Source organism: Coturnix japonica, chromosome 13 (assembly GCF_054131305.1).
Source record: "Coturnix japonica strain WE chromosome 13, WE-NBRP24, whole genome shotgun sequence".
In the NCBI taxonomy this organism is placed as follows: domain Eukaryota; kingdom Metazoa; phylum Chordata; class Aves; order Galliformes; family Phasianidae; genus Coturnix; species Coturnix japonica.
In genome coordinates, this window is record NC_140675.1 from 19,318,214 (window position 1) to 19,334,452 (window position 16,239).

The window sequence follows — 16,239 nt, forward strand, 5'->3', positions numbered from 1 at the left end:
TCATTCCTTGCAATGCACCAAGTGATTACTGGATTGTGCTGCATCTTGATCATTTCCCATATTTGCTGCACTCACGCCAAGGAAATGAAGATAAAGACCTGCTACTGCAGTTTCAAGTGCAGCTCAGGGTGTACATGCCTTGTTGTAAATGAATCACAGTGTAAATGTACCCCTCATTGCTTTAACCATATTACTGCCAGTAGGCCAAGGCAGTGTGGACATTGGCATAAGCCAACTGGTGCAGCCTCACTGGTCCCTGCAGCAATGGACAGAGTATGTGGAAACGTGCCCAAACAAATGAGATGCTCTTGATAGAAACAGAATCAGCACAACCCATCATTTTCATTACAGCTTTTTCTTACTGCAACTTTACTCTTTGTTCCGCTTCAGCAATATTCATTATTAACACTAAGAATGAAAAATGGATCAGCATCATCCATCAAATGCAAGTCGTTTATAAGGTTACTTGAAATTCATCTTGACAGCCGCCTTTTCTGTCTCTGAGTTAGAACAGGTTTTTCTCTTTTATTTCCTCATCTGCACACACCAAGGCAAAAAAAACTCGACTGTTTTGACACTTAAAACTAAAGAAGCTGTAATTTGGCAGCTGTTTCTCTTGGTGAAAATACTCTAATATCTATATATAAACATGTACATCCAAAGAACAAGCAAAAATGTTTGACAAAGTAGCACACTTTGAAACTCGCTTTCAAAGTCCTTTGTTTTGGCAGTGATAGATGTTCAGATCTGGATCACTTGTCATAGTTTCCAGAATCCCTCCGACTGTTTTTAATACCAATAAATAATTGAATTGAGTAATAATTAGAGAGGAAGTTCAGAAAGTCTGTAATTACCGTAGCTGAGGTGCTGGGAAAGAAATGTAAAAGAAAATACAAAATAAAAGCTGCACTGTAAGTTACATTAAAGTTCTTCTTTAAATTAAAAAGCAGTGAAATGGAGATTTAACGTTGCTGCTTTTTAACCTGGTTCAGTCAAACTCTGCAGGTCGTTTCACTCTGTGGGATGCACTGTGAGCAAGGATCGTGTTTGCAAAGAGCACTTTCAAAACTGCACAGGTAACTTGAGACCAAGAGCGAACATTCAGGGTATTTCAGCATCTAAAGATGGGGCTGATATGCAGCGGTGTTTTCAAGGCAAGCAAGTACCCAGTTCCCATGGAAATCAGCAGTTCCATTCTCTGAATTCTGCCTGTCATTCAGATACTAAGAAATACAGGATGTTCACACGTTCTGACCCAAGTTTGCCTTTCAGAAATGCATGGAAGAGTCTTTATTTATTTATTTGCTTGTTCTGCCCCCACCCCAACTTTCACTGAAACTTCAGACTGACACAAGTAGTCAGAACTTAAAGCAGTGATGGGGCACCTGGTGGGAAGGCAGGGCCAGCCCTGGGGAGCACAGGTGAAAACAATGCAGCTGAATGACCAGAAGGGCTGGAGCCAGGATCCACCCCTTCCCAGCCCTCATTTAAGGGCTGGCAGTGGAGGTGAGGGGATCTTGCTGGAGATCCCTGCCTACCTGAGCCTTCCCATGGGTAAGCAGACTTTTTCGTCTGTATTTGTGCCCACAGCTGCTATGCTTGGGCTTATCCTCACTTGCTGTAGTTGATGATTTTTCCCATCCTGCTATTATTGCTGTTCTTTTCATCATATTATAGTGTTGCAATGGATTTGACCTGTCGTGTAATGGACCTTGTTTATTATGATAGAGTGGCTTAGTACTAATGTTGATTTCCATGTTATGCTGACACATAGGTAGGATACAAATAATAATAGTTGCTTTTGCCTGGCTCAAATCTGGTTTATTTATTTGTTTTATTGTTAGGGAGCAACACAAGCAGGTTTCCCTATGAGGGAAAATTCACTAGGAGCTAAAGTTGACAGCAAGGCAGGTAGGGATGGAGACCTCACTATTGAGGAACACAGTGCCCAGAGGAGAAGAGCAGATCAGGTCCTGTGGGGGTAACCAGTTACTTACTCTGTACAGATGGGGTAGATCCAAGAGCAAGGTGACGAAGCCAGGTGGGTGAATTAGGGGCAGGGTTGGATGAGTGAAGTGTATGGCCAGGCACAGGTGTATAGTGTAGCTGGGTCAAGGACAAGTGGCTCAGCTTAAATGCAGCTCAAAATCAAAGAGAGAGCAGCCTGGCGGAGGCTTCATGCAGGTTTTGTTTCTTGCAGCAGCAGCACCTGACGTTACCCAGCTGTGCTGTGTCAGAACTGGCCTTGAACACAGGCAGCTGAACTGCTGCAGAGGGTGGTGCTCGTGGCCGTGATACTTTACATCCATCTTTAGATTTAATTTATCACACAGCAAATGTTGGCCAGTTTGTCTTAAATTCTTTCACTGCTGGGACAAAAGGTTGTTTTAACAGTAGGGCTGCAGTTTGATTCTCTGTTTGCTTTTATTGCTTTCCCATGATATGGCAGAACAAGATCATGTAGTTTAGATGCTATTAGCAACCACCTTGTTACCAGTACCTTATAAACACTGTTTAGTCTACCTTGTACAGCCAGACTACTTAGAAAGTGAATGCATTGACTCATACTGAGACATCGAGTTTTTCTTGGCTCCACAATCACTTTGGCTAACCTTGTGTTAGTAATTATATTACTCTAATCATCATCTTAGTGCAGCTTAGCCTTACAGCTGGCTTACTAAACACAAACATGTGGGCATGCAGCAATCCTTCGAGCTTAACAAACACACTGTGCAGGCACTGTCTTTGCCACATTGCAGACATAGGCTCTGTAACCTTTGTCAGGAATAGCAGGATTGTGTTTTATATCTAAGTATCCTTGATTCAGCTCCTTGATGTCAGGTAAAGTTCTTAAGCCTAAACCTGAATCTTGATTTGGTTACAGTGATTCGATGCAGTAACTGAGTTTTTCCATATCTGTATTCCTTGAATCCAGATCTTGTAATTTATATCCCATTGTGACTCATTTACACTGAACTAAAGCAATCATTGTGCTTATACCTGTGTGAAGGTAACTGAACTGACCATTTAGCCCTTCCTATTTTTACTGGGATTAAAGAAAAGCCTGTAAAAATGACAGAGTATTTCCCACACTAAATCTTTTCCTGGCATCAGAGTTGAGTTTGGCTTCTTCACTCCAGTCTTCTCAGCCTTGGTCTGACTCTGGGGTTGTGGCCAGCAGTGATGTGCCAGGCAGCCAGCAGATGGCCCCTGAATTCCTCCCTTTTCACACAGCGATGTATTTAATGAGCTCCTGGAGCAAGACTCAAATCTTTTCTACTTAATGAACCTGCTGTCTCAACTCAAGAAAGGCTTAAAAATAAACTGAAGCAATTAGAGATGATGGAGTTAATTTTAGCTCGCAGAAGAAGGAGGCCAAAATTCCTGTTTGTGCCACCAGTCCAGCACAAAACATTTGGGATCGGGTGGAAGTTCCTCAGGAAATGTTTTTCTAGCAGAGGCAACTGCTACCTGGCACTGAGCCTGCGTTCCTGGCCTCCTCTGCATCTTCCCACATAGTACTGGGGTAAGAAAAGGGAGGATTTGCTGGCATGGTGCTTTCTGCTAAGGGTAAGCTCAGCTGGTTTATGCTCTCTGTGGTTGTAGTTAGCAAACTAGAGGAGCTGAGGCTGCTGCACCCTCTGCCATGGCCCACAGTGACACAGATGCATCCCATAGATTTACCTTAACAGGCAAAGCGGAGAATTCTGGCTGTAGAAGCCTTTGTTGTGAACAAGTTCCTTTAGATGGGTGGCGTGCTTGCTTGCTCTTTGGTTTCTCAGAGTAATTGATGTTTGCAGGTGTGTGCTTTGGCACCGTCAGAATACACTTGAAGGCAAGTTAGGAACTTTACATCCTGCTGACACCATTTCTGTACATATAACCAGAGCAGTCAAAGTAGCATATGCTAACCCTGCTTTAATAACGTCGTGCCTGCTTTCTCAAGCCTCACAGCTGCATTTAGGCTCAGAACCAGGAAGCTCTTCCTCCTGTGCTGAACACAGCAGGACCACCAAAATGCCACGTTTTCCATTTAAATTTCCAGCAGACCCAGCCTGTTTTGCACAAGCTCCCACCTTTGTCTGTTGCATTTTCCAGTTATGAATGGATGGGAATGGATTGGCAGTCGAGTCTTTCCAAATAAGAGACTTTTTGTAGTGCTGTTTCTCTCTTGTGAGTTTGAAGTGGCTCCAGAAAGTGTGAAATATTCAGTCCTTTATATCCCCTGGTGCATCTTGGAGATGATCACAATGAGTTCAGGCTTATTATTGGATATGCTTATGGATGTTTTTGACAGATTCATTCTTGTTGCTTAAGGCAGAGGTTAATCTAAGTATAAAGAATAGTCTCCACAATTAGGTGAGTGAACCTGCTGCCAGTAGAGGTCCTAAACACTCCTATTTACATTAGCAGAATGCTTCAGGTTAAACCTAAAGAGAAGGCAATGAAATAAAATGGCCATGAGCTAATATCTCTTTTTCATTATAAGAGGGCAGGAGGAGAGAGATACTGCTGCACCTCTGTGTCTATTTCAGGTCTCGCTCTTTGACGGGTCCTGTGTGTGCTGGCAGGAGGGGAAGCTGCCACGAGGCCACATCACAGTCACATTTATGTATTTAGGGCAGTGCTTTCTGCCATGCACGTCTTGGAACTCAGAACTGCCAGTCTAATCTCACTGATGAGATCTGTGATGATCTTTGTAGCTGACAGGGGCTGAATCCAACCCTCTGCTTCTCTAAGTGGCTGTGCAGGAGTGGCTGATATGGCTACAACGCTGTTGTTAAATAAGCCTTGTGGTTTAAATGTAATCCCAGTTTTTCTTGTGCATTCTTGTTTAGTGTTACCATTTGGATTGGACTGCAGCCTTACACTGAGGGATAAGCCCAGTCATGGCTTGTAAACACGTTATTACAGCAATAATTACAGTAACGTTACTCTTAGTGGCAGGGATGTTGAAAGGGATTCAAGGCTTTATCTGGAATTACCAAGAGGAGAGAATCCTGCAGTTCTTTTTACTCCAAAACCAAAAGCTCTGCCCAGCTCCATGCAAAGCACCTGGAGTTCCTACCAGATTCAGCAGAGGCTGTAAGCACTCAGCAGCTCCCAAATCACAGATAACCCATGTTAATCACAGGGCAGTAAACAGGCCCAAAGAGTTGCAGGTATATTGTGTTCTGCAGCTGGATGTGGGATCACAGAGCCTATATGTCCTTGGTGCATGGACTGCAGAACAAAGAAGGAAGGACAGAACTAAGGTTTGAAGGTTTCTAGATAATTTTGTGCCATTTCTTTTCCAAGCAAGTTACAGGCTTTGGGTGATTAATGCAACTAGAGAGCAAAGAGGATAAGGGAATGTTACACCCTGCAGTTTCATAGAGAAATAATCCATCCCAGAGCCAGCAGTAAAGCACAAGTTCCTAATTCCCAGTGCTGCTCTCACATGAGGTCTGTAATTGAGCTTCCTATTTATTCCAGCTGCTGTTTGTTAACCAGGAGCAGGAACTCAGTAGAGCAGGAGCTTTTTGTTCCATGTGCTTTGAAACAGCAGCACAGCGAGGCTGAGTCCCTTTATAGTAACCTTTAATGTAACCACCCGTTGTGGAAAAGGCAATGCTCATTTTTAATGGTTGTGTCTCAGAAAGCAAACAACATCAATGGGATTCAGTGCGACTTTGATTTAAGTTTTAGAGCAATTCTCAGAGTGTTTGTTTACCTGAGGAGCTGAGCCTTGGTCAGGTGCCTTCCCCACATCCAGCAAGTAAAGAAGCTGCTGTTTTACACACAACATCTTACTGTATTGCTGATATTCAGAAGCCATTTGTGCCATATAGAGTGAATCTAGTACAGAACTGCATTAACAGCAAGGCCATCCAGACCACTGACATCAATCACACTCTCCTTTTCGTTATTAAACGTTGCCTTCATAATTACAGCATGTTCTGCCAGTTGTATACAGGAAATGCAAATGCTTTCCTCATTCTTATCCACTGCTTCCACTTTGCAGCCATAAAGCAGCTCTTTGAATGTGTTCAGGGTTTATTCCACAACTAGGTGTGGAATTTCAGATATATGAGCAGATGGTGTTGCCTTCGTTTTTCCTTCCCCACAGGATGAATGTGAACAAACACATGATATTTCCAATATGTCTTCATTGAATGCAGGATCTTTTAGACACTGTGAATGAAACAGGGTTATCTGCTTTGGTTTAGGGATGGGGGGGGGAATGTGGAGTGCATCCTAACTATCTACTGTCCTACATTAACTCTATGGGAAATAGGTGACCACATAATCAGCGTGCTTGTGCTTTGTATTGTGAGCTCTGCCCACCGCAAAGCAGGAACACGCAATGCTAGAGCAATTTCAGTGTCAGAGCAGAGGATTTTCATGAGAGCAATTAGCTGGAGCTGCTGAAGTACCCAGAAATCAGTTCACATTTACAAACACACCGCAGATGTATCCTTTGGCAGAAGATTTCTGCAGTCAGTAATTTGCCATTCATCAGGGATTGCCTCTGAGATCTGCGATCCAAGCTGGGCTGAGGGTGACATAGGAGGATAAATTTAGACATGGCTGAAAACAATTATTTTGATTAAGGCTGCAGCCAATGAGAGTAATTCCTCCTATTCCTCCCCTTCCCCCTCATTCACCTCCTCCAGTGAAGAAGGAGGAGATTTTGTAAGCGTAACTTAATGTTTTACATGCAGGGGGTGCTTTGATTTAGCTCTCGCTGCTGTAGGGTCTTCTCAGTATAGTATGGAGTACCTTTGGAATGTGATATCTTCCTTCAGCACCAGCATCAGCTTAGATTGTATTGGGAAATGCCAAAGTTTCCTTTAGCTCTGAAAGCAAAATAGACTCTGTAAAGTTTGCCGGCAGCAAAGCCTGAGCTGCCCCTCTGTCATTCCACCCTCTAACAGCTCTGATAATGTTTCCCACCTTTAGGACAATCCGCTATGCAGGCATAGAAAAAGCAGCGCCAACTGGTCTTTTCAAAACCCATCAACGAAAGCATCATTTAACCAATTAGAGCTGTTTTATTAGAAACTAAATGGCATTAATCTTGGCTGACAAACTTGCCTCGACTCAGCTTCAGCTTGCTGTGGTCATAAACTGCTCCAGTTTAAAGAAAGATAGAGGTAAAATAGCACTTGTTAGATGATTGACTGTGCAGATCCCTTCAGATTCTGTCTTTTGGGGGTTTGTTTTAATGCTGTAGTTTATTCTGGGGCTGTGCCTCCATGTGTGTATCTCCAGCACTATTGTAGCAGCGTGCTGCAAGGTATGGGCATCCCTGGGGTATCCTGCAACTCATTTCACTCTTCTTTTTGGTGTGTTTTTTTCAGGGGGGGAGGGAGGGGATTATGTTTATGTGAAGTTATGACACATATAACACATGCTGTTGTTTGGCTGCAGTGTGGCTTGTGTTGCTTCCTGCACTGTTCTCATATTAAGGTGGAGGAGGATGGCCAGAACGGAGCATGGAGGGGTGTTTGGGAAATCAAGCTGGAGGGTTGTAAGCAGCAATGTGGTGAACTGCAATTGCAATAATACAATAGCGAGCGCTTTGGAAATGGGGAACGTTATCTTATTTACTCTGTGGTAATTGCTGGTACTTGAGTACCATCAGCTGCAAGGCTGTGTGTGATTGACAGCATGATTCTAGCCAGAGCAGCCAGAAATAGCTCAGGATTTGAGTCATTTTTATCTTTTTATAATCTAATGCTGTCACAAAAGCTGGTGTAGTGTGTAGAGAAACCGGACTCTCTTCATAGGTAGACAAGGGTGATGGGTCTACTTGGCCAATGCTGAGGGAAGCCACACTAAGAAAGCATTAATGTCAGTGACTTCAGCAGTTCCTGCCTGCAGTTGGGTAGAATGAGCTCCCTTCCAGGTTTTTGTTCAGCTTATTTTGCTCCCAAAGCGAACTCAGGTGAATCAGATGAAGGTTAATTTGGTGTAGGGCTGTGGGCAGGCACCTCGTTAAGGGCTCCTTGGAGCATCTGTGAATGTAACTGCCCAGCTGCTCCTCAGCACCCATCTGCTCTCCATGCTAAGCTCACATAAGGAGGTACTTGCTGGTCTCATGCTGTGGTAGGTCAGTTCAGATGAATTTTGCTCACCTCAATTAGCAGTTTAGTCTGTCGGCTGATTGTATTGACGTACATGGGAAACGTGGTCACACTGCGCTTTGCTGACCTGACAGTGGGGAGCAAAGCCTTGGTGTGATGCTGTAACAAGTAGCTAAGAAACACTTACACCATAAACAGCTCCAGCTCTTTGTAAATGAATACCTGCCATACTGGGAGAATGAATGCTCACAGGGTGCCTTGGGGAGGCCCTTAGGGTCCTTATTAAAGGATCATGACTGTTGAGGAGTGATGCTCTTGTGTATACTGGAAATTATTTCTGATTTTGAGACTAGCTTCCTAATTTACAGGAGGGCAGCAGAGTAAAGGTAGAAATAGCAAATCAGCTGACCATTACAGCAGCAGCTGCTGCTGAAGGAGATCCCATAAACTATAATCTCACAACTCCAGCTTGAGGTTGTTTGCTGAAGAATAGGTCCCAAAGGAGAGGGATCTGCATCCTGAATAGGCAGGTATCAGTGCTTAAGTAGGGAAAAGAAATGAGTTCAGCTAAATGTGACATCATCTGTGAATGAGGCACTTAGATGAGGCAGAAAACAATGGAAAGCTTTGATGCTTCTATCATTCTATCATGATTGTTTTGAATCTTAAGGACTAAAATAAACTTGATCAAACTATATCAGGCTGTGATCACCTGGTCTTCTATTTAACAAGCAGTTCAAGACTGAATGAAGACCCAGGTAACAGCTCTCCAAGAAAGTCTGGGGTGTCCCAGAAGGTGACCCTGGTGTACCAACCCACCTTCTATGGCTTCTGCTTCCTCTCTGATAAATGCTTATCAGGTATTAATTGCTCCTTCTGTGCTGGCAGTGAGTATAATTCATCAGGGATAATGAATACGGTTCCAGTAATCCAAATTATATTCATTTTCCTGTTATTGTTTTACAGGATACCTCTTATTTGCCAGTTGTTGACGGGTTGCCTGGACTGGGCAGTGTGAGAGATGTAGTTTGGCTGCTGAGTTGTGGCCGGGTACCCACAGATGAGAACAGTGGGCAGATGCGCAACACTGCACTGAGAGCAGCTGACACCTCCCGTGCCCTTGTGACATGGCTTCTATCTCTGGTGAGTACATGCAGTGACAGTGCACAAAAGAAGCTGCTGTGTGATAAAGGACGTGCTTCTCCCTGAAATGAATAGATTCTTGAAATTACCTTTTTCCAACAGCTGCAAAACAGCCGAGCAAAGGGGAAATTATGTCCTAACTTGCCTTCAAATAACTAAACCAAAGTCTGGCTGGGTCATGCCTATATCTTACAAAGAACACGGCACTGGAAGTAAGATTAAAAAGCAATGAGTTGAGCTTAACTCGAAATAATCCGAAGTACCCAGTGAAAGCAGAGGACTAATTCTTGTCCTCATCAAAACAATCATTACTTTCCTTTTGCTTTTCTCACAGCTATGAATTAAGAACAGATCCTTCCTGAAAGTCAAGGGAGCTATAAATAAGTGACTCTCTATTCCGTCTTAATTGTCCCTTGGTTTGCACCTTTTTCCTTCCAACGAAAACCCCTTTCCCTCCCTTCTCCTATTAATCTGTTGTTACTCTTTTCTCCTAAGGGAAGGAAGAAATCAAATCTTCTTTTCCTTCCCCCATCCCTCCTTGGTTGTTGGCCTCATTCTTTTCCCTGGTTAAAGACATTGGTATATCAATTCATGCACTCAAGGTAAATTTCACCCTGAGTGGACAGCATTAATAAGGCTTTAAAGTCACTTAAACTCCACTTAAATACTGTTAATTGTTAATGATGTTCACGCTTCCATTAAAACTTTGCTAACATTCAGTGATGTTAGTTCAATACTAATGAAAATTGACACTTGAGCAGCCCCAGTTTCTGAATCTTCCATTCAGAAAATAGTAAGCTCACGAGCAGCTGAAGTGTGAGCTTTCCTCCATTTACTCCCACATATAAATCCTGAGCTCTGACTTGCGGCAGCTCTCTCCAACATAGAAGGGTATCTCAGCCTCCAGGGCTCAGTGCTGCTCTGCTGGGACTGTAGGGTCAAGTGTTATAATGGACTTTGCCTCGTACAAACTGGGATAAAAGCCACAAATTGATTATATAGAAATGTAGCATATGAGGTTCCCAAACAGCTGTTGGATAGCAACGAGAAATGCAGATTCTTTCTTTAATGAAAGAGAAGTTCAAGCATTTTAGACCCAATTCTCATCTCCATCTGTGTGATTCCACTGTCTTGCTGGTTTCCTGGCATGTGTAAATGGACATATCTTTACTGGTTTTCTTGAAGATCTCCTGATTTCTAACAGTGCAGAACATGGTCTTCCAAACATAAACGTGCCCCAGTAGCAGAATTGCTATGGAAATTCCTATGTAAAACCAGTGTTTGAAGCAGTCAAGGACTCAGTAGCGCTATGATCAGTGCTGTCACTGACCGATGCAGCAGTTTGAAAATGCTGCCCTGTGTTAAGAACATATTTTGAAAGGCTTTGCAGCTCTATGATGCCTCCCCAGGCAGTCTCATTCATCTCTTGTCTCCTTTCAGCCCAGTTTCTCATGTATTCCACTCTACTTTAGGCAGCGTTATGAGCCAGTGAGTTATCCATCCTCCTGAAGTCTTGTCTCTGGCACTAAACCAGTATCTGTAGAAGATGCCATCTTGGGATTGGCAGAAGTCCCTTTTGAATCCCAAACAAGGGGGATACATATGTATAGTGGGAGATGGGATGTACTCCTTTGTGAGAGGCATGTGAGAAAATCCATCAAAAAGGAATTGCTTTGAGTCTAACTACTATGTGGATTCACCAGATAGGGACTGATAAGGCTTTGACTACTAGTAATCACTTATATGAGTGATGAAGGCTTGTTCTAAAGCCTGCACTACATCAGAATGATGTAATTGCTTAGTGTTGATTTATATATATATTTTTAATTAAGATTGTATGATCTCATTACAGTGAATAAAGGCAGCACACAGCACCACTGTGGCAGGAGTGGGCAGTGTTGACAGGAACTCTGTCCTCTGTTCTTTCTAAGCTTGGGAGGAAATGTTTCTTCCTTTCCCATAGTGAAACTGGTAGAAGTCAGAGTGTGTGAGTTATGGGAGTCCTCAGTGATGAAATAAATCCTTTGACTTAGCAAAGCCTGCATGTTATTCCTATTTAATTTGTTGTTATTGATTTTCCTGTTGGCTAAACTTCAGCTAATCCACTAATCAAGTGAGAGTGCTCCCTGGGTTATTATACCTTATGTGGCTCTACTCAAAAGCAACAGAGCAAGATAAGGGGGTTATCTTTGGCCTCTAAATGCAGCCATCTGAGAAAAATAAAACCCTGTTCAAATGGTTTTACAGGTGCCTCCTGTGAAAATGAAAGGACCCAAAGCTCCATTTCAGGCAATAGGTCTACAGCAGAACCAGCAAGAGGATAAATTGGCCCTGTCTGCTTGTCTCATGCCAACGGATGAATCTCCAGCCCAGGACTTGATGCTGATTAAAGAAAAGTTAAAGAAGATTAAAGTAAGCAGCATTTAAATGTGCTAGTCAAACAGAACTGCCATAGGCTGTTACTTCTACTTTTCACTAAGAACCAGCCTTGGGTATGCCAATTTAAGCTCGAATCTGAGTGAGCCAGGATAGAAAAGGGTAAGTGCTGCTTTAAATTAGAACAGAGCCGAGTACTGTGGGAACTGAAGGACTGCTTGCAGCTAATTGCCAGCTCAAGCTGTCCTCGGTTATGTTGATTTTTGTGCTGATGAGAAACCAGCTCTGGTTTTGTTTCTGCTGCTCGTTAACTGTTAATGTGTTTTTGGTGGCTGTGACCTCACAGTGCAGAGATTTGCCTGGGTCCAGAGGAGACCCAGCTTTGTCATGTATTATGCTTTGTGCTGTTATTTCTTTTAACCACATGAAAAGTGTGACTTATGAGAGGGAATATTGTCTTGCTATTCAACTCCCAGGAGTCAAAGCTCAGAGAGAGGATCTGAGATCCTGTTCCTTCTGTCCTGCTAGACTACAGTGTCTGTGTTGCACACCAAGCTGAATGGTCTAGCACACAAGCTGAAATGTAGCACGTGTAGGTGGCGTACTGTAACATAAGGCACAATATGGGCTTGTGCCCTTAAAATGGGGGAGCTCTGAGGTAGCGACTCTGGGCCCTAAGTAATTGGTTCTGTTTTTCAATGGAGCTGAATTGAACTAAACTGAATCTCTGAGCATCTTGATGCATCTGTTTTGTTTTGCTCTTTGAATGCTGCTTGTTGGGTACTGCCTGATATGACATAGGTGTAGATGTCTGCACCAATGGAAGATATCCCAGGCGTATTTGATGAACAGTGATCCTTGCATGAATAACATTCCTGTTATGGAATAAATTTAGCTGAGATGCTGGCCACGTGCTTTGTTGTGTATGCGAGTATCTCCCAGCTCACTCAAAGCATCCCTTGTAGCTTTGGCAAACCAAGTCTGTATTTTCTGTTCCTACCATTGCATAATTCTTAAATGGAATAAGAGGTATTAACATGTTTGAAAAACATGCTTAAGCTTCCCTTGCTCAGCTGCAGCAAGCATTCTTTGCTCACAACTGTTTGCCCATGAGCAGTAAAGATTGAATTTCCCATGATGTATCATAAAGCCTGGAGTCTGACAGCTGTGGTTCCAGTGCTCACACAAGTAAATGATTGATGCTGGCAACAAATGTCATAATTAAAATACTACTGAAAAAAACAACCTCAAAAAAATAAGCAACTTTGCTGTCGATGTTCATCCATCTGTTGGCGAAAGCTGCAGGGTTAATGAGAGAGAGCATCACTCTGGACTGGACAAGGGCTTGGTGTTGGCTGCTATCTAAGGTGACTGAATTCAAGAAGTATTCTGTGAAACAAAGAAAATGGAGGAACAGAGGCTGACCTGCCTTCTGTCTGTCTGCCTTGTTGCTCTCTAATTTCAGATGGGGAGTTGGCCAAAGCATCAGAATTGTTCAGTACTGGGGATGCTCAAAATATGGATCCTGTGCCAAGTGTTTGAATGAACTTCTGAAGCTGTGAGCTCAGGTTGCTCTGAGCATTTGGTTGGAGCTGGGTAATATTAGATTGTTGGTTGGCAGAATGAGCCATGTGGAGTTTCCAGTCCATGTATAATCTGTAAATGCTGTTTTACTGCCCTATTTACAGTCATGGGCAGTGCTGTTGAGTTCAGCTGGTATGGGGAGAGGTGAACATGCCGCTCATTCGAATGGTGTTGCTCAAAGCAAGGCTATGTGCAAATGAGGTTCTCTCTCATTAGAAGCTCCACTGGATGTCATTGTGATAACAATGGCTTTTGTCAGTTTTGCTTTCTTGAGGCATTTGTAAAGCTGCTGCTCTTTCCCCAACAGAGATTTGAGTTGATAGGAACAACAAAAGTCTTTCAGAAATGTCAGCTACAGCAAAGACAAACAGAAAACAACAGCAACTCGTTCTGTCTCCCCATGAGCTGTTGTTGGGGAAAAACATGGCAGATTTTACTTTCCTTGCTCAGGTCATCAGTCCTGTGCTGTAGGGTTAATGTAGATTATTTTGATGGTTGAACTGGCTAACAAAAGTCTTCTGTTGTGACACTTTACTGGTTCTTGTTGTAGTTGTTTCCTATGGGCACAGCAAGAATCTGTTACTGGGTTTACCTCCCAGATATGAACGGTCAAGACAAATAAGAGTACCCAAGCATTCTAGATACAAATACTGACTAAAAGAATGCAGGCAAATTTTAGTGATGTTTTTTAGATTAAGTAGGAAGATGTATCAAGTAGTGCCAATTTTAACCAACAGCCTTGTGACAAATTGATATCCTAATGCTTCCAACATGCAGAGTCCATTTTTAGTGCTGGAGATGGACATGTACAGACCACACAATGAATGAGATGCAGACATTTCCCCCACTTGATGCTAGGAAAGAAATGTCCATCTTTGTGTCTCCGTATCTCATAGATTGCAGCAAAGTGACAACTGTCCATAGATTTCCTTCAGGACACAGTGATATTTTACAGCAGGCATTGGGTTGCTAGCCTACAAGCCTGAGGATCTGTTTGTATGGAGAGGGCAAGCTTTCACTTTTTGCAGCTTTCCTCACTGATGATGCCTAAACCTGACATGACTGAACACCCTGAGTGCATCTTTCATATAATTATGAATTTACTAATGGTTTATCAGAGAAAAAGCTGTTTTTAGAAGGTCAGCTTTTGGTTTATTCAATTACAGTGGAGTCCATTCTTGTTTCAGAGGGTTTCTGCAAGGTTTTTATTCTCCATGTGTTGTTCTGGATGATGTGTGTTTGTTTTCCTTGTTTTTATTCCTGCACAGTTTTGGTTTCTTGCGTTGTTAGAACAAATGCTTATGCACTCATCTCTTGTGATTTCTGCATGCACATCGAGTTGTGTTTGCAGGCAACCATGATGGGAATTATATTTATGCAAAGAATGCTTTCTAAGAATCTGCTCAGCATTCCCAGTTAGGCACAGCAGAACCACGCACAGCAGCAAGCTGCTGCTTCCCTGCACGCTTCCATCACTTGATGGCTCTGGTGGTTTGGATGATCTCCATCACTGGATCTTTGGGTATGCTATACAAATACTTTAACTTGGCATTTTTTTTCCTCACCATGTCCAGTAGAAGTTTATCCCCCTGTGTTGAGCTACTTTGGCTTAGCTGAGGTTTTAAACTTTCTGTGTTTCCAAAGAATCTGTGAATGTTGCCTGATTTCTATGCCTTTTGAAGGACTGTTCTATGTTTCCATGATAATATCAGCTTTGACTTCAAAATCTTTTCCCAGTGTTCCTGGGAATGAGATGCAGTTCCAGGTAGTGGTGAAGACTTGCAGTTCTGCTTCATGACGAAGTTTAGTTCTGAAAATAACAGTAATCCCCAAACCTGATTGAGATTGCTATTACAATGTGAGAATCGATGCCAGGAAAGCTTAGGAGCTTAGCAGTGCACTTAGCAATTTGCCTAAAGGTTTATCCCACTTCAGTGAAGGAAAAGGAGGCTTAATATGGTTGATTTGCAGTCGCTGTAGCTTTCAAGTGCAAGGAAGTGCAATAAAGCAAGCTGATGTACTTGTAAAAGATAAATCTGCTGTATACTTGTAAAGCATCATTTAAAACTGGGCTTTTATGCAAATCCCCTATTAGGGGAATTATATATCATTAGAAGTTGAACAGCAAGATAGATGGCACTTCCTGGAGGTGGATCTTGGCCTTGATGCCATTGGAAAGTGGAAATCAATTGAAAGGCCACATTCTCTTTCTATGCTCAAATGCTTTGTACCACCCCGGTTTCCAGAGCTGTATTACTGTGACCACAACGTATCACAGCTGCTTAATAGATGTCTTGCAGTTAAATAGAAAGGCTGCCTTCCCTGAGCAAGGCACAATGAACCAGATTGTCAGCAGGGCAGCAGCCAACCCCAATGAGTGCCCTGAAGCTTTACCAAGTGCTACCAACTGAGAATGTTCCCCAGCATCATTAAAATACAACCAGTGTGAGTTCAGTCCTGGAAACTTGGTGTCGTATTTTTAACATCGTAGGTTTGAAGACTTTGTTCAAGGCCTGTGATTACGGGTTTTATTTTTATTTATGTATTTTTTGGGGTGGTGATCCAAGCGCTCAATACCAGCTGTTGGAAAAGCAAGCAGTGAATGCCCAGATTACTTAATGTGAAGCACAAGTCCTGAGGAGCAGAGGAAACAAATGGGTAAGAGAGGAGGAAAGAGTCAGGTAGAACTGCTGTCTGCTCATGTACCAGCAACCTGTGTGTGGCTTTACAAGCAATTGATAGTAGTAATTGTAATTACATTTAAGCACTTTGTTAGAGTGTAAGCTGAAGTCTTGTTCTTAGCCACTTGTTCTGGTGGCTTTCTTCAGTCTGTTCTGAACCTGGAACAGTTTGCTTCATTTCTTGCTGTCCTTCTTGTGCTATGTGGTTGATTGCAAATCACTGTTTCTTGCTATGGAAAAGTGGGTGTGGGTTCATCACTTGTTGCTTTGTGCACTGAAGGCACCTAATGTGGTTGTGGGAATGTTACTCTTTGAAGACAGAGGGAAGGGCATTTTGAAGCAGTATTCCTGGTCTACTGATGGTGACAGTGTGCATAGGGTGACCC

At 42.8% G+C, this 16,239-nt stretch overlaps 1 protein-coding gene across 16 annotated transcripts in view; it reads left to right on the forward strand.

The window, feature by feature from the left end:
• Window positions 1-16,239, forward strand: part of DNAAF8 (dynein axonemal assembly factor 8) — a 58,011-nt gene that overhangs the window by 8,624 nt on the left and 33,148 nt on the right. For 15 of the 16 annotated variants that reach the window (XM_015877415.3, XM_015877416.3, XM_015877419.3 and 12 more), the window contains exons 11-12: window positions 9,036-9,212; window positions 11,460-11,624. In XM_015877415.3, the coding sequence (XP_015732901.2) occupies window positions 9,036-9,212; window positions 11,460-11,624 (342 nt within the window). The remainder of the gene's footprint in view (window positions 1-9,035; window positions 9,213-11,459; window positions 11,625-16,239) is intronic. The other variant, XM_085514319.1, reaches the window with a different exon arrangement.